Genomic DNA, 24348 nt, shown 5'->3' with positions numbered 1-24348 from the left:
CCTGCCATGGGCAGAGACACTTTCCACTAGCCCAGGTTGCTCCAAGCCCCGTCCAACCTGGCTTTGGACACTTGCAGGGATGAGGCACACACAGCATTACTGCCAGGAACATCACCACTTGTTACTTGTCTCTCCTAACACCAAAACCTGCTTCTGAAGTTGAAAACAATGTACAAAATTCCTAAAATATTTTCATTTTAGGTGACAAACGGGTGACAGAAAACCTGGGACTCTCTGCAATGCACACTCTCTTTGTCCGAGAGCACAATCGCCTGGCTACAGAGCTGAGGAAATTAAATCCCCACTGGGATGGGGAAAAGCTTTACCAAGAGAGTCGAAAGATTGTGATTGCCATAAACCAGGTACTGATTACTGTTTGCTGTTTATTGTCCACACTCTTAGAACGGTTTTTTCTCCAGGCAAAAGGAGGAAAAGGTTTTGCCGAATCAGGGAAATTATTTGTGGGAGTTGGAAACTGTAAATGAGGATGGTCCATCTGAGACAGCATGGATATCCAGAGCTTCTTTATGCATTGTGTTACTAATTTATCATTCATTTATTATATTAATGTATAAATTAATTATTAGAGAAAATAATTTCACATTTAGAAAGTAATTTAAACCCATTATGCTAAACTTATTCCATTGCTACAGCTCTTTTTTCAGAAGATCTATATGAATTCTGCTGCAGAGTCTACGTTCATTCTCTGCACTTGACTTCTGATGCTATTTCTGCTGCAGCTGCTGGTAACTTGCTGTGCTCTTGTGCTTTTTCAGATCATAACATACAGAGATTACCTCCCACTCCTGCTGGCTGGGGAGACCAGCAAGTGGATCCCTTTGTACAGTGGTTATAATGAGAAGGTGGATCCAAGGGCCTCAAATGTTTTCTCCCTGGCTTTCCGATTCGGCCACACATCGGTGCAGCCTTTTGTGTCCCGTCTGAATGAGAGCTTTCAGCCTTTGGGTTCCTCCTCCCATGTCCCTCTGCATTTGACCTTTTGTGCTCCATGGAGAATTGTAATGGAAGGTAAGAACATGGGGCAGTGGTCCTGGTCTGGTCCTGAGGTGGAGATCAGCTGGTCAGGCACACGGATTACAGAATCCCAGAATCATTTTAGGTTGAAAAAGATTTCCAAGACCATCAAGTCCAACCTGTGACCTACAGCTTGTCACCCAGCCCAGAGTACTGAGCACCGTGTCCAGTCATTGCTTGGACACCTCCAGCTCAGCAAGACCTGACAGTGGGATGTTCCACATCCACTCAGATGGTGCAGCAGCTCCTGCTGCTCCTCCTGCTCCAGGAGGCAGGAGACTCTCTGTGCCAAATATCAACCCAACAAAGTCTATGCCAACCAAAGCTCTTATGTCCCCCTATAATCAGCAGACATGGGCAGAGGGTGATGCATCCAATTTAACTGAGCAAAAGCAGCATCATTCCTTCTTAGGGGTGCCCATCCCTCTTACTGGCTCTAACTGCAATTATGGGGTCCTGCTATTACTCAGCTGAGATCTCCAGATGAGTCTTTCCGAGGAAGACAAATGTCTCTTCCAAAATGTGATAACTAATGGTGAGAAATGTAATTACACATATGCAGCCAATTTTCCTGTGTTTTGCTCATACTGTCTCCTTAAATGCTATGAAAAAGACATGGACAGTCAGACATTAATTAATTCTATCACAACACTTAATGCTTTAATAAAAGTCTGTCAACTAATAGTGAATTATAAACAAAATCCATTGCGAAACCTAAAACCTTGGATAGACCCTCAAGCACTACGACACAATGGGGCCTGGCAGGCTGAGGAACAGACTTGGATAGGGACTGGTGGACAGCAAGTGGATTTAGGGATGTGAAGGAAAGTCTGAGGGATGGGAGAGATAAGGAATTTTGTTACTGTGTGAGGCTTTATCTACTGGCACCTGCAGACCTGTACAGATTCATATAGGTACCACGGTGAGGGTGGGCAGGCCCTGGCACAGGTTGCCCAGAGCAGCTGTGGCTGCCCCAGCCCTGGAAGTGTTCAGGGCCAGGCTGGCTGGGGCTTGGAGCAGCCTGGGGTAGTGGAAGGTGTCCCTGTCCATGGCAAGGGGTGGAATGGGATGAGCTTTAAGGTCCCTTCCAACCCAAACCACTCTGTGATTCTATGATTCCACATACACATGGTGAAACGAAAATACAGAGATGAAAACACCACTGAGCCCATAGCAGACTGTTTCAGCTGCATGAAAGGGATCATCAAAGCTGCACCTTGGCACAAAAAATCTTTCCTTGATTTGCAATGGCTGCAGGAGGCATCGACCCTCTGATCCGAGGCATGGTTGTGGATCATGCAAAACTCATGAAACAGAACCAGCTGCTCGTTGATGAGCTCCAGAACCACCTCTTTGAACAAATAGAGGTGATGGGTTTGGATCTAGGAGCCATCAACATGCAACGGGGAAGAGACCACGGCCTTCCAGGTAAGGAGACACAAGTCCACATCTCCCGTGAATGCGATATTTTTTTCCTTCTACTGCTTATTCCATGAATGAACTAAGCTTTTTCTGCGCTAATGGGAAGAAACAGTACCTTGATTTGAGGGTGAAGGATGGACAGACAGTCAAACTCAGGGAACAAAAGGTTTCTGTATTATAAAAATCTTTTTGTGAGACATTTATAACGAGGACAAAAGTCTTAGAAATCAAAGGTGGTATTTGGGATAACGTAAGAAAGCAGGTGAGAGACAGTGATGTATTGCAGAGAGCATGTGTGGTACAGCAGGTACAGACACAAATGACCAAATTCAGCTTTCACATGGGCTTGGACAGGTGCCCTGGGCTTTGTTCTTTGCCCATCAATCTTGTCTTGTGTTCCAGAAAAGCCAGAGTTCTGAGCAGAAGTGACTTGCACCCATAGGTGGGACTGCCTCAGGTGCTAGTGAAGAATGGGGACTCTTGGGTTAATTACAGCCAAATATCCTCTTTTCTAAGAATTTGATCCTAGAAATTTTGCCTCCCAAAGCTGCCTGGACTGATGCATTCACCCTCAGCAGTAGAAAGATAACCAACAGGATGAGGTATAGTCACAAAGACAACCCAAACTGTTAGTGTACATATGAGAAGGAGCATTGAAAATGTGTCATTTGTTGGGACTGCCTGGACAATAGTGCCTTCCAGATCCTTTAATGCCATGAGAAGAAGCAGGCAGTGCTCATGGGCCAAGAAAAGTGCTGTGGAGTTGTGGTGGTGAGTCCTTACCATCTGCTGCTCCTGCTGTTGCAGGTTACAATGCCTGGAGGGGCTTCTGTGGGCTCTCCCAACCCCAGACTATAGAAGAATTATCTGAGGTGCTGGGCAATCCCAAACTGGCCAAGAAGTTCATGAATGTGTATGGGACACCACAGAATATCGACCTCTGGATTGGGGCAGTTGCAGAGCCCGTGGTTCCCCAGGGCAGAGTTGGGCCCCTCCTGTCCTGCCTCATTGGCACCCAGTTCAGGAACCTGCGTGATGGGGACAGGTGAGAGATACATTCCCTGTGGCATTTTTTAGTGGGGGGGAAATGCTGACATTTCCTCTGACACACTAATCCAACCCATCTACAGCACTCCAACGAGTGCTCCCAGCAAGGCTCACCCTTTGATTTTAACTCAGTTGCCAAAGGACTGTTTTTTGCAGCCTGTTTCTCTAGATTCATGGGGCTGAGGACTACCAGCTCCAGATCATGGGGGATATGCTGTGGCCTCTCCCTGAGGTGACTTTTGCTATCAGGGCATAAATCCCTGCATCCCAGAAGCCTGCTGATGCTGTGTGGAAGAGGCAGGCTCTCTGCACTGGCAGAATCCAGATCCACCTCTTTCTAAAGGAATGTTCCTGGAGAAGGTGGATTTAAGCACCACTCAGACCCACCTTGGTCAGGTTCCCACATCAGCAAGTAACCAGAGATTATAAACTGCTTCTGACAATTTCATTGCAGATTCTGGTGGGAAAACCCAGGAGTTTTCACTCCACAACAGTTGCAAGCATTGAGAAAAATCTCAGTGTCAAGGGTGATCTGTGACAATACTCATATCAAAAAGATACCCAAGGATGTATTCAAGATCAACACTTATCCTGAGGACTTCACTGATTGCCAGGAGATTGATGTGCTTGACCTCTCATCCTGGAAAGATGAGCCTGAGAGTGCCACAGAAGGTATCAGTAGTCTGAGATCTGTCAAAAATAATAAATGTGCTATGTGGTCTCTTCCATGCCTAAAGAAATGAAAGAATTAAGGTTTCCACAGTGACTGTGCCCCCCAAAAGACCATGGCTGTCCATTTAGCTACACTCAGCACTGAGGCAGAGGTGCTGTTAACTGAGTTTCCAGGCAATCCATCACTTTCATCATCCTTTATTCCCTGCCTCTTCCTTTCAAGCAGATGGGAAATCCCTCAAAATCTAGCCTATTCTGGACCTTGGGAATGTGTTCTCAAAAGACCATATTCCAGGACAACCACAGTCTTTCCTGACAGGAAAGATGATGATGAGAAAATCCACTAGAATAAGCCAACCTGCTCCAAGGTCTTTGCTGCTCCAAGTTCCTGCTCTCCCCTCATCTTCCCCAAAGCTTTATATCAGTTTAAGGTAGAGTTTTATATGGCCACTGTATGGCCTCACACACCAGTAACTGAACACACATAATCAAAGGTTATGATGTGCCACAGTAAAACAGTGTCTTTGAGCAATGTGGACACTCAGTGTCCTACTGAAACACTTTTGACTAGGGCTCCCCCAACGGAAATGATGTGGGAGAACAGAGACTTGAAGAATGGCCTGGATTGGATTCTTTTTTCTTCTGACAACCCATTTATAGACGATCACAATACCTGGGGATCACCTACATTGTCCTTCTGCAAGGCACAGACCACAAAGCATCTCCATGCAGTTCCTGTATTGAGTTTGAGTAACTAGTTGAGGAAAACACTATTGCTTAAGACAGGTATTTGCACTTAAAGGCTAAATTATGGTGGCTTCACCCCATTCTTTAGGACCTGAGTCCAGCTCACCTTCTTGCTAAACAACAGATTTTTCATTTCTTTTTTTATCATATTCTTATGGCCACTAAAATGTGCTGAGCTGCTTCCTGTAGTTCCTTGTTCACTGTTATGAGTTTAGCATTGGCAAAATTGTCAGTGTACTTACTAGTATTATTTACTTATTTTTTGTTGTGAGATAGAATTAGGAGGAAGGCAAAATAGGCTTAAATTTTAAAGGGTACAAAGAAAAGCTTTATTATTAGAAATTATAAAAACTTAGAATAAAACTTTTAGAATACTTCTCCTTTCCCCACAGCTTCTTTTTTTTTTTTTTCCATTGACAACATATGGAAAATTAATTAGTCAGTTTATCATTAAAAAAAAAAGTCACCAATTTACTTGGGAGAAGAGACCTTTTGTTTAGTTTATGGAGATTTTTACACAAGACATAGTTTTCTTGTGGTCTTGATGGTACAGTGATCAGCTGCCTGGAAGAACGGAAATCTGATTACTATGTAAAAATCTTTTTTTTGAGTCATAGTTTTCCCACAACCATTATTGAGGACTATATTAACTTATGGGGCACACTTTAAGGATTATAATAGTTTAAACAAAAGCTTTTTCCATTTTTGAAAACAGGGGGTTTTTTCTTCTTCCCTGGGGGGCAGCAGAGGTTTTTATTTTCTCTCTATTCAAACTTATGGGATTACAGACATTTCAGCATTTGTTTACTTTAGTGCTAATGTTTTTGTTTTTAATTTACAGTTAAAACATTTATTTACCCCATAATGTATTTTTATGTGTTATAGGGAAACAAGAGTCTTTTCTCTATAGCTTAGAAAAAGAGAAATTTTAGTCTACAACTTTTTTCCTTTCCTCATCTGGGACCTGACTTTTTTGTTTGTTTGCTTGACTTTGGTGTTTTTATGTTGCTGTTATTGTTGTGCATATTATTCTTTTGCGGTTTTTTTCCTTATATTTAGGAAAGAGAATTAAAGTGTTTGTAAGTCTTATTTTGGATAATGAAAAAATTAATATTTTGTCCGGGCAGCGGATAGTTATGTGATTTTTTTTTTTTAGGCAGCAGCCCAGAGTTATTTATGAGAGTCTTTCAAGGCCGAGCTGGGGCTGGGCTAGGATTGGAAGGGCCTAGCCAGAAAGTGGTGGTGATTTTTTTGGCTGCATGGCTGTTTTCTGGCGTTTGTTATATTTAATTTCAGCCGTGGGCTGATGGCTTTTCCTGCCCCTGTTGAGAGGCATGGGTGGCGGGGTCTTGCCAGACTGGCCCAGCTGTCTCTGCCCCAGGCCGAGCTCTGGCTGCCCAGAGCTGCTCCTGGCGGGGATAGGCCCCACAGAGCAGGCCCCATGGAGCAGGCCCCATTGAGCATTGAGCAGGACCCACAGAGCAGGCATCATGGAGCAGGCCCCATGGAGCAGGCCCCACGGTGGCAGGGCAGGGTTTAATGGCACTTCAATGTTTTGTTGAGCCGTGGGATTTCAGCAGCCATGCGGGCCTCCCCTCTCTTTTTTTACTGGGGGGTCCTGGCCAAAAATGGGGCCCTTTTAAATTTTAAAACTTAAATTTTAAAAGTTTAAAACTCTAAATTTTAAAAGTTGACTAAAAGACAATAAGAGTGTTGTAAATGAGAAACAAAAGTCTCAATATTCAGCAAAATTTAGATTGCTTTGTTTGATATAGATGGAGGAAGCAGCACTGGGGAACGTGAGGGGTCACCGCCCACTCCACGCTCCACCCAACCTTGGTTTGCAGCCTCTTCTTATACTATGGTTTCTCATTGTAATCAATAATTTTTGATTCTTTGCTCTCATAATTTTGCCAGGTAAGCAGTGGAGGTCAAATAAACATCCATATCCCAACTCACAAAGTCTCAGGGCGATAGTCAGTCACAGATAACCATCTGGTCCTTGTAGATAACCATCAGTGAAATCTGGAAGTCTGGTCTTCGAGATAAGCGGCATTGATCAAACAAAGGCAGGAAGAGCTATTGGGAAGTCTGATTTTGCAAGCTGGAATTAGATACAACTTATTTGGAAAACAAAATAATAACAGAATGATTTAATCATATATTTTTCTTTATCTAGTGTCCATGCTTCACTTCAGACCTTAGTATTCTGGTTTATACAAAGCCCAATACTTTTGTGATTAACACGAATCTTTTATCAATTATCACAAGAGACAATAAAACAAAAGGTTACAACAGCAGGTGCTTGGCATTCTGCCAAGAACACACTCAGAAAACACTTCTCTGAATGCATCAACATGTTGCATACTCATAGACCTTCATGCATTATTCAAAACCAACCGCCCTCCCCACCTGTAAATGAACATTTTTTATTTTTTATATTCTTTTCTTCCTTGTGACTCCTTCTTGTCGGTGCACTCCCTGATAACGGAAATCAATAAATCCTTTCCCTGGAGTTCTGGTGATCATCACCTCTGTCTTCATCCAGATAGGACAATCCAAGAATGTGAAGAATTTTCTGTTTTTTTCTTACCATTCTCTGAGTTAGTTATATGAACAAAAGCTTTTTTACATCACCATGTTACAGTCCAAGAAAAATATATATTTATCCCACTACTATTTCTAAGTTTTATTAATAGCAGATCTAAAAGAAACTATATTCATTTAGCAAGGTTTTCCAACATTATACATATAGCATTCATTTTAATATTTGCTAAAAGCCAATAATATAATAATATACCATTTCTGAGCCCTGTACCAGAGAGTCGTGCCCTGGCCCCGGCTTTAGGCAAGGCGTGAAGGGGCCCAGGCTGGCGGTGCCTGGACTGTGGCTGGAGGGGAAAGAGAACTTGCTCGGGGTTTGTTCGTTTTGAAATGTGAATCTCACAGGGGTGTGTCCATTGCTTTTAGTGGTTTAACCAGTCGTTAGTTTTCAAAACCAATCACTGATTGTTTTTTGTCAGACATAGAGGAAGCCTAGCTGTTTTTTTCAGAAAAAATTACTTTCTTGGTTTATCTTTAGTGTTAAGCCAGCACACTCACCAGGCTTGCGGGAAGTCAAAGTGTTTGTGTAACCCAGAGAGAGGGACATTCCAGAGCTAAAAGCAGCTGCTTGAAGTTTAACCTTTTGAAATGGCAAGAAATTGCCCCCAAACCACTCATTCTAAGGCTGGAAGCATCATCATGTCTCAGAGGTACAAGGATACAGGGATGACAAAAAGGTGGACAAAACCACTGTGTCCAGGAAAGACTTTCTGCCTCTCAGCAGCTTTTTCTGCTTTATTGACAGTTTCTAATCCTACTCATGAGACCAGCGTTGCAAACCCCTAATGGTGACACTGAGCTGCTCCTGGGAAACTCCTGCCTGGACATCAGGCTCTGCTGGCTGCTGTTGACTGAACATCAGTGCATGGTTTCCAAGAGGGGAGCTCAAGACTATGTAATCTGTTTTATTTCCTGTAATGTGATTTTTTTAGAATATAATTTCTTTCTAAAAACTTCCACTAATCTAAGTCTTCAGATGGAAGTGCAATGATATTTTATTTTATGTTGCCCTAAAAAAATTGATCAGAGGCTTTCTGACCCTCTGAAAGTGTAATTATGACAAGTTTTTTTTCTTCCCATCCTGAATGGGTGTCAAACCTGCAGGCTGGCATGCTTGCATTACAAAATCAAATTCCTAATCCTTTATACCTGCTCAAATACTAGCACATTTATGTAATCTTCACCAAAACTTTCCCAATCTCCTGGTTTTGCACAAGAGAAGAAGCTGTTTAGGCTGCTTCTAATCAGCAGATCAGCGGATCAGCAGATCTAATCAACAGCTTCTAATCAGAGAATTCAGCCTTTGAAGACACTGAAGCATGGCAGCTGCATCTTGAAGCCTTGAAACAAGTATTATTTAAATCCTACAGTGAACCTGTGTGGTTTGGGTGTTCTGGGCAGTAATAGAACACATCCTTGTGCACTCACCTACAGTTGGCATCAATGACAGGCTGGGGGCAGAGGGGTTGGAAATCTTTCCATCAGAAAAGGGCCTGGGGGAGCTGGTTGACTGTGGCTGAACAAGAGTCCAAGTGTGCCCAGGTGGGCAAGAGTCCAGTGGCACCTGGGCTGTGCCAGACACGGTGTGACCAGCAGGACCAGGGCAGTGACTGTCCCCCTGTGCTGGCACTGCTGAGGCCACACCTCAAATCCTGTGTTCAGTTTTGGGCCTCTCGCTGCAAGAAAGACATTGGAGGGCTGGAGCGTGTCCAGAGAAGAGAACAGAGCTGGGAAAGGTCTGGAGCCCCAGGAGGGGCTGAGGGAGCTGGAAAGGGGCTCAGCCTGGAGAAAAGGAGGCTCAGGGGGGCCCTTGTGGCTCTGCACAACTCCCTGACAGGAGGGGACAGCCGGGGGGGTCGGGCTGTGCTCCAGGGAACAGGGACAGGAGGAGAGGGAACGGCCTCAAGCTGGGCCAGGGGAGGTCAGGGTGGACATCAGCAGGAATTTCCCCATGGAAAGGGTGGTCAGGCACTGGAAGGGGCCCAGGGAGGTGATGGAGTCCCCATCCCTGGAGGTGTCCAAGGAAGGACTGGATGTGGCACTCAGTGCTCTGGGCTGATTGAGAAGGTAAGGATCAGCCACGAATTGGACTCAATGAACCTAGAGGGCTTTTCCAACCCAAATGACTCTATGAATCTGTGTGTGATTCTGTGTAAGTCAGACCTGTGTCCAAAATATTCTTTGGCTCTGGTTCATACCAGCACAAAAAAGCAAGTCACATTGCCACCAGCGGGCAAACTCTGACAGAGATGGCAGAAGGCTGGACTCAGAAATCAGGAGATGCAGCTCCCAGAGTGTGTTTGAGTTGAAAGATATATAGATTGTGCTAAAAATCATGAGGTTATCATAGAATCATCATAGAACTGCAGAATCAGGAAGCCTGGAAAAGCACTCCAAGATCACTGAGTCCATTAACCCCACGCAGCCAGGTCAACCACTAAACCATGTCCCTAAGCACCAGATATATACAACTTTTTTGAAGATTTTCCAGGGATGATGATTCCATCTGGGCACGACAAGGATGCTAGGCACCCTACTCCTGCTGTTTACCTCTGGTTTTTGAATCCCCAGACATGTCCCTCTCACACTTTGAAGATGTGCCCAACCCTGAAAGCAAAACCTTCCACAGCTTAAAAGCAAGGCTAAATATGCCAAAGAACCCACCAAGCCCTGTAGACACATGTAAGGTCTTTAATTCCCCTCTCCCAAAGCTGCCTTGGTTTCTGTCTCTCATGGCAGGGGTACCTCCAAAATCCTCCCCATGGAAGAGGATGAAAACAGTGCCTTCTCCTGAGTGTGTTTCAGGGGAATGTGGCACCCCTCAAACCCCAAGGCAGCATGGTCACAGGCTTGGGATCAATGCCTTCGTCTTGTTGGATTTGAGCAAGGAAAGGTAGTTATAAGCAGGCAGTGATGATCACAGGAAGGGCCCAGCTCTGCCTGGGGTCCAGCTGGTGGGACTTTCTCAGCAATAAGATTACACACAAATGTCCAGCTGTCCATTGTGTGTCTGTCCCACTGGGTGGCACAGATGTCTGAGAGGAATACAGCAACATTCTCCTTGGAAGCTTCTCTCCCTGGTGGATGTTTTGCCTGTCTCTGGTATGTCAGTGTTGAAATCACAGTTGTCTCTGCTGCCAAACCTTCCTGTGGTTGCCATGGGCTCCCCTCAGCTGGGGCACACACAGCTGGAGCTGCAAGATGGGATTGCTACTGTGAAGATCCATTCATCATTCCTGATATCCCCTGGTAGGTGGAGAGCATGGAGTCACGGACCTGCTCCGTCAGCTTGGGAACATCATCTGGGCCCAGGCCCAGCGTCTCCACTTCTGGCAGGATCTGGATGATCATCTTTCCTGGAAGAAGGTGTGACATAGGGAAAAAGAAATACATGAGTGGTATAGAAGAGCTGGAGGTGGTACAGCAGGAGGGTTGGTGCCAACCAAGGAAATGCCCTCATTCCCACACCAGTGGTGTGGGAGCCCAGCCACATCCCAAATGCACACAGCAAAAATCCAACCTGGACTTTTCCCATCCACAGAGAGCACAAGAATCATAAATATGGAAACTGGTGAATCTCTCCTCCAACATAATGCAATGTTTTATATAGGATGAGTTTTCACAATGCAAAGATCTCAGATTGTCTATATCATGGGCAAAGAGAAGATGTTTAATACAACACATCCAAAGTGTTTGTGCTCTGTCTACGCATACCAAATTTAGCCCTGTCCCTCCTTCCAGAAACACACTTTGAGATGAGAGAAATTGTGGCCAGGATTCCCTGGTATGTCAGATTTCTTGGGGGAAGCACCTAAGCAATGGACTGGTGTAAACTGGAAGAACATACTGGGGAGCTGCCGTAATGCTCTTCTGTTCTGGCACCAAGAGTCCCCTGTTTTGGCCCAGTTTGGCCCAGGAGACAAGACAGTGCCTGCACAGACAGGAATCTGGGGATCTGGGGAGAGTCTGTGATGTGTCGTAATGTTCTTGCATGACTTTACATGCGTGCCTGGAATGACATCCAGCAGTGCTGGCAGCAAAGCTGTGGGAAGGAGGCAAAACAAGCATAGAGAACTTCACAAAAGAAAAGAGTTTGTCATGTTGGATGGGGCTTGGAGCAATCTGGTCTAGTGGAAGGTGTCCTTGCCTATGGTAAGGGGTGGAATGAAATGAGCTTCAAATCCCTTCCAACCCAAACCCTTCTGCGATTCCATGATTCTATGTTACCTCCCTGTACATCTTACACCCAAAGCCAGGCTGGTACCTCACTTCACTCAATCCTACTGAAAGAGCAGAGTGATGACAAGCCTATGCTGAAAATTCAGGTCTCTTGGGAACAGACTTCCAGCAAGCACCAGACATGGTCCATGAATGACAGTGTCCAACACCAGGCATGGAGCAGGACTTTTGAGAGGTTCCTCAGCACACCCAGAGCCACTGCAGACATGGGGAGCTGTTCTGACCCAGGGACCTGCTCAGTGTGCAGGAATCTTGACCACCATCTTCATAATCATCTCTGGCAAAATTTCCAGCTGGGTAAAGTGGGAAAGTACAAGAAAAAGCTAACTAGAGTTCTTTCTTCAGCAATGCAAGACCTGCCTGTTTAACAGCCATTTGGAAAAGGGCTCAGAGATCACCTGAGCATGGAATTAGCTAACCATTAATTCCCAGGATCACTGAAGTTGTACATAGGCAAATGTACATGTAACTGCAAAAAGTCTTTCCTAGAAAGCTCAGGGAATTCTTGGAATCTCCATCCTTAGAGTTAATACAACCTTTTCTGGACTAGTCACAAAGCTAACTCATATGTCTTTAGATCTGGCCTTGCTTAAAACAAAATGATCAGCTGCTTCAAAGATCCCTCCCCAGGAGGTTATTCTCTGATTTCCCAGAGCAGGTATGTGAAGGGAAGGAAACAAGCTGGCAAAATCCCTCCTCGTGGTCCTACTGACTCTCAGGTGGGAGAACACTTCCAGATCCGAAAGACTTTTGTGTATGAACAGGGAGAGGATAAACCCAGCAGATGAAAGATGACTGGAAACAGGCAATTCCATATTTATCATTTGCACCACTCCCTCTTTTCAGGTGTCTGCCTGCAAGGGAATGACTGCACCCAGGCACAACAATGGAAGGAATGAGAATTTCAGATGCAGATCCTCTACTCAGGGAACACCAGGGCTTGCCTGGGAAAGAGTGGGAAGTGGCAGAAGTCCATTTTAAGGTAGGCCACATCTAAGGGAGCAAAGGAACAGGATGGGTCACTTTTCTCTGTTGGAATTTGTACCATTTTTTTCTTCATTTTCCTTCTGAAGCCAAAGACTTGTTATTTTTTCCTCTAAAATTTTATCAGTGGCCAGTAGAAATTTTGTTACCATAGATGGTTCCTAGCTCTCCATGCACCTGCAGATCCAAGGGCAGCATGGGGGGGTCAGGGGCAGGACCTACCCCAGGACTCTGCTGCTTCTCCAAGCTCTCTTGGACAGGTATTGGACAAACAGTGAGAAATCCAAGGGGAGAGGAAAAAGTGATGCCTGAAATGTCCCATTTCTTCCCAAGAAGACAGAAACCGCTGTTTTCTGTGTGCCATCTCCATATCACACGTGGTCCTCTGCCCACCCCCGTCATGGCTCCAAGGACTGGGCTTGCATTCAGCCCAGTGCATTGCATTCTTTGCCCCAGGTCATCCTCACCTGGTGTAAATTTCTTCTCCTTCTGGTTGTAGAAGCTGCTGTAGGAAGACAACACTACAGGAATAATGGGGACCTGGAAGGGAGGCAGTCTACAGTGAATATACACATCTCGTTATTCTTCCTCCAAAAGTCAACTCGTCTTTTCAGGTGAATCCTGCAGCTTTTTGATAATTATCACCATCAGTGTCACAGCAGACACTCAGAGGATTATTTGAATATTTAGATCATTTAACTGTATCACCCCACGTCCTTGCTATTGTGTTTTGTATTTTCATCTCTGTATTTAGGCCAACAACTGTGGATTGTTGAATTACTATCTACAGAGGCCAACTCAGCAGAAGCTTTCCTATGCAGTTCCAGGACTCTTGTCAAGGTCTCCCCACTTTTATCTCCATCTGTAACAAAGGTTTTCCACTGGTCACAGGAACAGACCCTTCCTGTGCCATCTGCAAACCCCCGAGGGCTCCTGGATATGTACTCAATCCATAGGGAAGCCAGGGATCAGGACCCTGATTTGCTGGTGGACGACAGTAGGCAAATGGCACTCCAGGGTCAGGAGGAAGGTGGGTCTCACCTGGGCTTTCACAGCCAGCTGGAAGGCCCCACGTTTGAAGGGCAACATGGAACCACCATGGTTGCGAGTTCCTTCAGGGAAGATCAAGACACGCAACTGCAGGAGGGAGAAGACATTAGGGTAGAAGGACCTCCAGGTACAATTCTAAGCCACTGCAGAGCGATGGTGCCCTGGGGCTCATCTCTGTACCCCCGACCTCCATTCATGAGCACAGAACACACTGATGCTCTCGCAGCTCTGCTCAGTGCCCAGCCTAGAGACAAAGATCTCTTTCCACCCACATCCAGATTCCTGTTTTTCTGTGGCTCCTCATTGGACTCCTCCCCACTCACGTTGTCCTTGTGTAGGGAGTCTGCCACCTCTGTCAGGGTGCCAATGGATTCTTCTCTCCTCTTGCGGTCAATGAAGATGACCCCTGCGAGCCAGCAGGCCAGGCCAAATGTGCCCATGTACAGAATCTCCTTCTTTGCAATGGGCACACAGCGCCTCGGCAATAGCTCCATCATCACTGCAAGGGGACAGCAAGGACAGAACAAGTCGTCATCTGCACTCAGGGTCCCTCTAGATTCTGGGTGACAGCCCTCTGCTCTAGGGGGTGCCATGTCTGAAGCTTCATAGAATCCCTGGGGAATTTTGGGGGTCTCCAGACCATCCACTCAGGACTGGCACTGAAGGAGAGGAGCTATGAGAGGGCTGTGATCAGCTGAGAGCCTTGTCCCCATTCCCTTGGAGAGGGTGAAGCTGATGTACCTTGAAAAGGCCTCTGATATCCTGGAGATCAGCCCTGGCTTGGGGCTGGCTGGTGAAGGGCTCTGTAGCAGCCACTCCTGCCCCTCTGCCTGTGGCACCTTGGATTCCATACAACCCATTTCTACAAACACCTGGGGCCAAGAGCAGGAGGCAGGATCACCACACACATACCCATGATATCAAGGGAGCTCTGGTGATTCAGCACCAGGACAAAAGGTTTCTTAGTCCTGAGGTTCTCCTTGCCCTTCACCACAATCTGAATGCCAAAGATGTATTTGAGTGGCTGGACCAATATGCAAAAAAACCTGGAAAAAAGGAGTGGAAATTAGCCAAAGAGATGCTGAAATTTGGGACCAAACTCTGCATCCAAACCAGCCCACCTCACACACTGCTTCTGCTGGTTTCCCACAGACACAGCTTTGACCATGACTTGGAGAAGAACAATTAATGTCCCTCCGCAGCTAATTATTTAATTACAGATGACAAATACACCTTGCAGGTTTCCTTCCAACCATACATGACTAATGACCCAGCAACTACAGCTCCAGAAGTTCCACAGATCAACAAAATATTAGATAATATCCAGATTCACAGCACACCTTTGTACTCTGCTTCCCTCTCCACCTTGCTGGGTTGGGAATACGGGCTGCAGTAAACCAGTAAACCTGTGCCTAACCCTGCTGGCTGTGGAAAGAGAGGGGTGTGCCTCTATGTTACATTAGGTTGCAGTGCTGGGAGACCTTTTTGAAGAGATACTGTAAAACAGCATCTAAAACAAATAATTAAGAAAAAAGGTCAGGCACCAAAGTCAAGAGGTGAAGAACAAAATTTCTTAAAGCAAAAGGCTGTTGCTCAGTTAGGAGATATGAATTCCCACTGAAAAATAAAATGGAATAGTAAATCCTGCTTCTGCAGCACTTCAGGAGGGTTCAAGCACCGTGGTGCCATGTGGCAGAGTTGTCTTCTTGTCCCCACTCAGTCCAGGTTCGTGATTGCCACCACCACTGATCACTCCTGGACACCCCACGCAGCCTCCAGGTGAATCCAAAGCCAGCAAAGTCTGAATGGAATCTGGAGAGACAGGATGGGCAGCAATAAGATGGGCTGGGGAACTGCAGACCTGGGAAACCAGGCTGTCACTGAGCTGATGGGCACACCAGTGCCCATGCAGGGGCCAGCACTGCACTGTGGTGATGTCTCAGGTGTGCACTGCCTCAGAGTAGAGAATGGGAAGAGCCCCTGGCATGGCTTTCTCAACACAGCTTAGTAATAGAGTGCTCAGCCATGGGGAGGAGGGAAACACAGCTCCAAAGACCAGATGAAAGAGCTCTAGTAAAAATAACAATATGCATTACATCCAGGTTGTCGGCATTACCTGCTTTGGCAAATCTGTGTCACCTTTTACATCCTTTCTTTCAATAATTTGTTATTCTTTTTATCAACCCCAACCCAGTATTAAAACCCACACCCGTTCTCTGAATTACAAAGTCTGTCATCTCTCCACATCAATATATAACTGATCCGTCCCCACCACAGCACAGCCCCAGGACCCCCCAAATCAAAGCACTGGATAGAGTGGACTCTATCAATGCTCAGGGTAGAAAGGAGCCACAGACAACTTACATCATGTTGTCCACGTTACGTCCACGAGGAATACTCAGGATGGCAACCCCAATGCTTATGGTGAAGAGCCACAACTTATAGAAGGTCATCTTGCAGAAGAATCTGAATGCAGGTTTCACCTGGTAGAGGACTAGAAAGGCAACGAGCAGACAGGTAAAGGGGTAGTGAAGGATGAAAAGTTCCATCCCTCCAGCCCGGAGAATGTTGAGCAGAGCAGTGAACGAGTCACGAGCAGTTGGTGATGTAGAGCAAAGGTAAGACTCCTCCATCAGCTGTGTGTGGGTGGTGCAAAGCTGGAACGAGGTTTGGGAGTGAGGTTTCAGCCAGGCTGTGCTCTCTTCCAGTTTAGCAACAGCACTGCAAGAGCTCCAGGAGGGCTGGACGGCAACAGGGCAAACACAGCAACAAACACACACCCCCTGCCCTGTCCGTGTGCAGGGGCTGTAGGGCTGGCAGTGCTTGGAGAGCCCCTTCAGGGGGCTCTGGGAATAGGAACTCTGAGGAATTTTAAGAAAATCTTTAGTGGGGAAGAGCAGGATGTATCAGACAGCACAAACCCTGCCCAGAGAAGCTGTGGCTGCCTCATCTCTGGAAGCGTCCAAGACAGATTGGGGCTTGGAGTAACCTGGGGTAGTGGAAGGTGTCCCTGACCATGGCAGGAGAGGAACTGGATGATATTTACGTCAATTCCAGCCCAAACCATTCCATGATTCCATGATTCTATAACCCAGGCTGTCTCACTTTGTGCAAACATTGATCTTCACCAAGCAACATGGCTGCAAGATGTCCAGGAAATCAGAAATCAGTAATTTAGAGGGGAGAAAGAGAAAAACAGTGATCTGAGCAGCCAGACCCTGCCCTACACATCCAGGCACTGGAGGCACCAAGCTGAGCAGCTGGATATTTTGCATGCACAGTGGGAAAAGTGGGAAAAGTGCCACAAGTCTAGAGAAAAAAAACAAAGCAAGAGCAGCGACTCCTGATGTTTTCCTGGCCAGAGGCAGGCACATGTTCAGACGGCATCTGCATAAGCAAGGAGTAAATCAGGGAAATGCAGGTATAACCTGGGACGGCTCCAACTGCATTTCATCTCCTAAAACAACTCTGTGAAAAGGAGCTTTGCAATAGCTAGAATGATTGAGCTGAAAAACAAATGTTTCATGATTCATCTGCGCACCAGACCTTGCTCTAGCAGCTGGCACTTCAAAGGAGCAATGACTCTCAATTCCAGCCAGGTCTGAGAGCTGCAGATTCTCAAAAGGGAATAGCCTGAGGACCCATAAAACCACAATGACCATCACCTACAACCTAAAGAACAAAGTCAAATCCTTGAGGACAGTAAAATGGCAAGACTCAGTGATATTTCCTGAAGAAACTGAGGAAAGACATAATAATATAGAAAGGCATTGCCTGTGCTCCCTGCTCCTCTGGCTTAGCCAGGGACCCTTCTTCTCCTGATTTTCATTGCAAAACTAGAGAAAGGTGACTGCAGCCTCAACTGTAAGCTCTCCCAAGGCTTTCCTGCAACCACAGGAGAGGCAGCCAAAGCAAAGAGCTTCTCCACAGTCTGAACTGTCCCTTCACCAGCACATGGATGCTACAAGATGTGTGTACACTCATGTGTGCACAGTGGGACCCTCTGAACTGGTGCTTGCAGGGACCAGGTCCCTGTGGGAGCCAGTGCTTAGGGAAAAACCATGGCTTCTTTCTGCTTCTCCAGGGTTTGATCCAGCAAACAGTTCCCTTTCTATGCCTGTCATCTTTTCTTGTATCTCATCTGTACAAAATTATGGCCTTTTGCAACTAGGGGAAGGTTGATTTGATGCACAACTGGTTCATCCTGGCCTACCAGAGAGAGGTTCCTAAAATGTAATGCCAGTGAAAGGAGGGGAATGGCTGCCCTGCAATCATGGCCGTGGTTTCCAAACCAGGGTGCTGTTGTGAGGCTCCTGCTGTAGAAGAAACCTTTGACACAACTATGCCCATAGAAGCCCACCCAGAATGTCGGGGACAAGAGAGCCTGCAAGTTCACAGCAGTTCACCAAACACTGAAAAGGTTTATTTTAAGTCACTGTCCGCAATTTTCAAAGACTTCACAGAAAAGACCGCCAGGACCATTGAGTCCAAGCTGTGACTGATCCCCCCCACCTTGTCGCAAGCCCAGAGCACTGAGTCCCATGTCCAGTCCTTCTTTGGACATCTCCAGGGATGTCCACCATTACCCTGGGCAGCCCCTTCCAGTGTCTGACTACCCTTTCCATGGGGAAATTCCTCCTGATGTCCAACCTGAACCTCTCCAAGTGCCACTTGAGACCATTCGCTCCCCTCCTGTCCCTGTTCCCTGGGATCAGAACCCAAATTCCCCTGGCTGCACCCTCCTGTCAGGGAGTTGTGCAGAGTAAGGAGGTCTTTGATTCCGACAGCTGGTAAGTGTCTCCGATGAGTATGGAGAAAGCCAAGGACATTCCCAGTTCACCATGGACAGACAGGCAGCTCAGATCTAACACAACAATCAGGCTCCAAATCCACAGATACCAAAATCCACAGCTATCATTTTCTACTGTTGCAAGGATCCCCAGCACCTGGATCCATCCTGCATCCTACATCCATTTTAGAAGATGTCGGCTCTTGCCTAACCTGCAAGATGTTTTCAGAAACTGCAGCTCTAATCAAAATCCCAGTCTTCAGACCAAGTATGTCTTCACTTTGCCCAGTTGACTCCCTTCTGCCCCCGGGTCTTTCCAGAACCTGACTCAATTTAAGTGAATCTGAGATAGGGAGAGAAGGGACTTGCTCACACCCTGAGCTTTTGTCACAAAGTTTTAATCCCTCCCCAGATCTGCTCAGACACACACTGGCCAGAAGAGAGTGGGGAGGCAGGGAAAGTGATCCCATGTGGTGGGAAAAGGCCAAGAAAATTGTTTTGTTCACCATATAAAGGCTCAGAAGAGGATGGACCGTTGTCAGCCCAGCAATGTGTGAGAGAGGAGTTGGTGAAGCTGAAGATCACAAGTGACTCCCAGAGCAAAGATTCCAGCACAAAATATGAAGACTGGATTTTGAAATGGGAGTGATTCCCACTGAAAGCTGTTGGCATAACTATCTACTTTGAAACACATTGGAATGAGCAGAGGGGCAGACACCAATCTTTACTCTCTGGTAACCAGGTACAGGACCCGAGGGAAAAGCTGGAGTTGTGTTGGGGGATTTAGTTGGATTTTAGAGAAAGGTTCTTCCCCCAGAGGGTGCTGGGCACTGCCCAGGCTCCCCAGGGAATGGGCACGGCCCCGAGGCTGCCAGGAGTGTTTGGACAGAGCTGTCAGGGATGCACAGGGTGGGATTGTTGGGGTGTCTGTGCAGGGCCAGGGGTTGGACTTTCCAACTCAGGATATTCCATGTTTCCATGATAAGTTACCAAAGGGCAATGTTGGGTCCGGCCAAGGACAGCATCAGTCACCAGCCTCCAGAGCATGAACAGGTTAAAAGGGAATTCATCATTTACTCCTCACTTAGAGGCATGAACATTGATATTAAGACCTTCAGAGGGATTCCAGGGTAAATATAATAGAGAAAGGTCATCAAGACTTAGGAAACTGTTTATGATGCTCTGGCTGCAGCTCCATGATGAATCTATATAGCCCTCAGTTTTACAAGGCACAGATTCACTTCAGAGACCAATTTATGAGCAAAGGCATGGCTGGAAGTGCTTGTAATGACAAGAGAAGTGGTTTTATGAGAAAAGGTGTTCTGACTCATGAAGATTTCTGTGGTATCACGACAGGCCTGACAGAAAAGAATTAAACAGCATAGAAGAGCCTGGGCTGCAGGACTTGTGTACATGGGATAGCTTTGAGCCCAGCCAGATGAACTCTGGCTAGGAAGTAAAACAGTTTATCACTGTAAATCACAGCAAAATTGAAGTGGGAAAGGACACCAGGAGGTTTGCAGGTCAATCAGCTACTCAGAGCAGGGTTAACAGAAAATCCAGAGAGCTTGCTCAAGGCCTAGACAGTTTGGGAGAATACCCAAGATTGGAGATCCCAAGATTTCTCTTATCCCTATGTCTGCATTACACCGCTATCACAGGGAATAATGTCTGTATTTGTCTAAAGGTTAGTTCCCTTGTTGTGACCTGCATCTGTTACCTCTTGTCCTTTCCCTGTGAACCTCTGGGAGGTGTCCACCTTCACAGCTGCTCCTTAGAGAGACTGAAATCACTCCACTCCCATTCTCCAGACCAAGCAGATCCAGCTTTCTCAGGCTGTCTTTGACCCCATGTGCTGCATCCCACTGACCACCTTGGTGGGCATCCACTGAGATAAAATGCAGTTGGCACTGGGAGAAGGACCTGACAGGGTGAACTCGGGATGGACATCCAGATCTGAGCTAAAACAGATGGAGGAGGCTGCTGGTGGGAAAGAAAGTGAATGAGAGGCCTCAACAGAGCTGGGAGGGAGAGCTGCTCTTCTGAAACCAGCAGCAGAGGCTGATCAGGGCAAACCATCCCATCCTAGCTCCTGCACGAGGCATCCTCCACCTCAGGAGCTCCACTGGCCAAGGCAGGCAGATGCCAGGCACCCTATAGACAGTCTCCATGTTGCTGTACCATATTGCATATGTTTGATTAAGCTGATAAAGTAAATAAAATTGTCCAAATTTCAGCTTGGCTAAAAAGAAAAAATCACCTGTCTGTGCTCAGTGCACACAGAGGGGTTGTGGGTGATTTTGAGCCAGTCACATCCTCCTCCAGAGGGGAACTGCTGAAGTCAACAGGTAATGAATGATACTCTGTCCCCGAGGGGCTGAGCAGACCTGGGGCTATGTCACCATTAGACAACCAGGAGTGCAAACCAGAGCTGGAGAGACTGGGACATCCCAGTCAATACTTCCCACCCTTCAGGGCTGACTTTCAATAGTTCTGCATCACACAGAGTTGAAGTCAGAGGCTTCAGCAAGAAATACCTTCTTTCATTAATAACACACAGCTTCTGGAACTGCCTTTCCCCAATATCCCACAGAAAACCTACCAGCATCCTCCACTCATGTATCGTTGCTGCACCTTTTATGAAATGCAAAGAACATCTTGGCCTCAGCCCAAAATTGCAATTTATTAAGCAATGACAGAAATGTAGCAGGCTACAGAGGGAGGAGAAAGTGGGTTTGATCCCTTTCAGGAAAAGGGAAAAAGCTGGATTGAAACCAAAATTGTTTTTACTTTCTTGTATGTTCAGATTGTTCTTATCTTTTCCAGGCCACATCCCACCAGCCAGTGCTGAGTCATTGTGGCTCATACCAGGCTTCAGGAATAACTTGTCACAGGCTTCTGTCACATCAGAGGATGTTTTGGGCATTCTGGACTAGGGGAAATAATAGTGAGAAAATCCATGTGGCAGATTTCTTCCTTCCATATTGGAGCCAAACCTGACCCAGGGCATTTTAGGACAGTGTGCAGGAGAACTATTTCTTCTTCTCAAAGGCATCCTGCCATTAGTACCTTTTCTCTGGAAATCGAAAGATTTATTTCTTTCAAACAAAAAAAATCAGATAACAAAAATCAACTGTCATTCCAATGCCCTGCATCATTCTGTGGGGGTTGAAAATTTTAAAAGGAAGGTCCAAAACATGTGTTTGGCCATAAATCTTTGCGAAGCATTGGTTCTATGGCCTAAGCCAGCAGCTGGTGTGATTTGGGATCAGCCTCTGGACAACTCATTTCATGTGGCTTATGATACTGAGTGATTTCATAGATCTGGGGTATCTCTTCATTAAGTTCTTTTATTCCTGGGCTCCATCCCACTGTAAAGGCTTCATGCAAATCAAGCTGAGCAAATAACAGAACCGTGCCCAAACACTGGAGGCAGTAAAAGCATAAACACAGTAAAAATTAATAATCCACCTCAGCAGCTTCCCAAGTCTGGACATCTGGGAAATCCTCAACGTTCAGCATTTTAAGTCATCGGAATCTTTTTCTAGAGGAGACAAAAAGCATTGTGTTAACAGAAAAGAGCCTGCCATAGCTCCCTGATACCTTGTGTGATGTATTTCCACAGGTTAGGCTGGAAAGGAGGGATCAAAAACTGGTATTATGAGAGTGTGGCAGGACCTGTCAGAGGAAATGAAGGATGTTTTGTTTGGAAAAGGCACTGGCACAGCCTGGCCTTCTCCAGGGAGAGCCACTCTTCCCTACATCTACTTCCCAGAGATTTCAGGGAACATTTTGGAAAGAATTAGACCTCAAAAATTTTTCAAATCCTGAAGGCACGTGAGAGAAATAGTGTGAAAATAGGCAACAATTATACAAGCAGAGATCAAAACCAGAAACCCTTTCATAGACAGGGAATTCATTTTCAAATGCTGAGTTGCTTTTGGCCTTACAAGAATGTGCTGACAAACAGCATCTCAACAGACAGACAAACTGACAGAGCAGCCTTCCCAGTCCGGGCATTGTTTCCCCTGCAGGAAACCCTGGCATCAACAGTGAAGTGCTAAATGGAAAGTCTATTAATCAGAAAAAAAATCCAGAATTCCAGAATGGTTCAGGCTGGAAGGGGTCACTGGTGGCACCTCCCTGCTCAGGCAGGGCCATCCCAGAGCACAGGGCACAGGATTGTGTCCATGTGGCTCTGGAATATCCCCGCTGAGGGACACTCCAGCCCCTCCCTGGGCAGCCTGTTCAGGTTGGGCACTGCCCAGGGCAGAAGTTCTGCCTCCTGTGCAGGGGCAATTGCTGGGCTCAGTCCCTGCCCGTTCCTCTGGTGCCACTGCTGGGCCCTGGAGCAGAGCCTGGGCCCTGCTCTGGCCCTCCCTGCACACAGGGACACCCAGGGCTGAGGGTCCCTCTCAGCTGGGGCTCCTCTCCAGCCTGAACAGCCCCAGCTCCCTCAGCCTTTCTTCATTAGAAAAAATTCCCAGAATAGGGCACTTGGCTTGATCTGCCAGAAAATCTGCATTTTGTAGGGGCCACTCCAAGTGCACCTGGTGAACTGGGGCATCTAAAGCTGTACCTGGAACACAGGTCCAGCCCCAGCTCAGTTTTAAACCCTAAGGTCTGGCTTTCTCAGTGGTCTGCAGGCAGGACCTGCTGCTGTTTGCAGATCATACCTTGCTCCTCAGTGTGCCGTGACTTCCAGGGTCTGAGGTCCAGCTTAGGGATCCGACTGCAGCTCACAAAGCCATGGGGGTATCTGTTAGCCCGGAAGATATTCCTTGATACTTTAGTGATGTGAGTATTGTCACATATTATTCGTGACAAGGAGATTTTGGCCAGTGAACAGCGCTGGCGAGGAGTGAAAACCCCAGGGTTCTGCCACCAAAACCTGCAGGAGAAAAAAGAAGACACAACAGATTTTTGCCTTTTGCCTTCCTAACATTGATGACTCCCACAATATTAATTCTCATTAACACTAATTTCTTCTGCCAAGAACAAATTTGAATTTCTGTTATTTAAAGCAAGAGCCCTGACTCACCAGTTGGATAATTATCTTGCTTTTCTTTTGGCCATGGACAGGTAACACAGCTGCAATTGAATTAATTGTCCTCGGATGAGGCACAGGTACTCTCTTTCAAATTGGAAAGGCTGCACAGACTGTGCACAGGCGGTGGTTACAGCCAAATGATTGCCATGTTAGAACAAGGCCAGTAATTACTCAATTTTTTAGAAAATGGTTAATTTCCTGCCATAAGAACAGGATTTCTAGACATGCAACAGGCTGTTTGACTCTCAGCTCCTCATCCTGGGGTTTTAGTTCATCCTTTCTCAGCAGAACTGTTTCCCAGAAACATGGGTTTTGGTCCCATTTTCAGGCAATATTGCTGGCAGGCACAGGGATCTTGCTTCAGAAATCCAGCTTAAAATTGGGAATGTAAATCATTGCTGCACCTGAAGCCCCTGAGCAACCTCAAGGAGGAGGAGGAATCCTGGTGTGTTGAAACCTCAGCACTGCTGAAGTGATTTTGGCTGACAAGAAAACCCCAACCCACCACATCCATCACAGCAAAGACCAAACCCTGCCACATGTCAGAGCAGAGGGGTCCAGTTCAGAACTGGGGGAGGGAAGAAAATATAGTGAGATATCATTTTGCTGGGAAGGTACCTCAGCCCGGGATCTCAACCATCAGACAGGGAATAAGAACATCACTACAAAGAGAATGAAACTTTTGAAGGAGTACTGAAAAAAAAGCAAC

The 24348-nt window shown here is 46.4% G+C and overlaps 3 protein-coding genes across 4 annotated transcripts in view; 1 reads left to right on the top strand and 2 right to left on the bottom strand.

Moving 5' to 3' along the window:
• LOC106856242 (myeloperoxidase-like) overlaps positions 1-8313 on the top strand; it is a 16032-nt gene extending 7719 nt beyond the window's left edge. The window contains exons 8-13 of the mRNA XM_014881462.2: positions 202-362; positions 777-1029; positions 2293-2463; positions 3265-3502; positions 3959-4176; positions 8273-8313. Of these exons, the coding sequence (XP_014736948.2) occupies positions 202-362; positions 777-1029; positions 2293-2463; positions 3265-3502; positions 3959-4176; positions 8273-8313 (1082 nt within the window). The remainder of the gene's footprint in view (positions 1-201; positions 363-776; positions 1030-2292; positions 2464-3264; positions 3503-3958; positions 4177-8272) is intronic.
• On the bottom strand, positions 6293-20343 carry LOC106856241 (1-acyl-sn-glycerol-3-phosphate acyltransferase alpha-like). Its single transcript, XM_014881461.2, has 6 exons — positions 16165-20343; positions 14713-14846; positions 14124-14299; positions 13792-13887; positions 13218-13290; positions 6293-10883 (listed from the first exon to the last, which is right to left on the bottom strand). The coding sequence occupies exons 1-6, from the start codon at positions 16431-16433 to the stop codon at positions 10738-10740; spliced, it is 894 nt and encodes a 297-aa protein (XP_014736947.2). The 5' UTR covers positions 16434-20343; the 3' UTR covers positions 6293-10737.
• Positions 16218-24348, bottom strand: part of LOC106856240 (eosinophil peroxidase-like) — a 25013-nt gene continuing 16882 nt past the window's right edge. The window contains exons 12-14 of one of the 2 annotated variants that reach the window (XM_088177001.1): positions 23266-23480; positions 22061-22133; positions 16218-16294 (exon numbers count right to left, since the gene is read on the bottom strand). In XM_088177001.1, coding sequence (XP_088033127.1) covers positions 22105-22133; positions 23266-23480 — 244 coding nt within the window. In that variant the 3' untranslated portion in view covers positions 16218-16294; positions 22061-22104. Of the gene's footprint in view, positions 16295-20828; positions 22134-23265; positions 23481-24348 lie in introns of those variants that run through there. The other variant, XM_014881459.2, reaches the window with a different exon arrangement.

Source organism: Sturnus vulgaris, chromosome 21, assembly GCF_052056855.1.
Source record: "Sturnus vulgaris isolate bStuVul1 chromosome 21, bStuVul1.hap1, whole genome shotgun sequence".
Taxonomy (NCBI): domain Eukaryota; kingdom Metazoa; phylum Chordata; class Aves; order Passeriformes; family Sturnidae; genus Sturnus; species Sturnus vulgaris.
This window is presented reverse-complemented; position numbering and strand designations above follow the sequence as displayed.

Excerpts from the sequence above, each read along its gene's own strand:
- LOC106856241 (XM_014881461.2), bottom strand. The coding sequence starts at position 16,433 with ATGGAGGAGTCTTACCTTTGCTCTACATCACCAACTGCTCGTGACTCG. Across the intron at positions 14,300-14,712 it reads GAGCTCCCTTGATATCATGG|TGATGATGGAGCTATTGCCG; the intron begins GTATGTGTGTGG and ends GTCCCCTTGCAG. Across the intron at positions 13,291-13,791 it reads AGCTGGCTGTGAAAGCCCAG|GTCCCCATTATTCCTGTAGT; the intron begins GTGAGACCCACC and ends CCTCCCTTCCAG.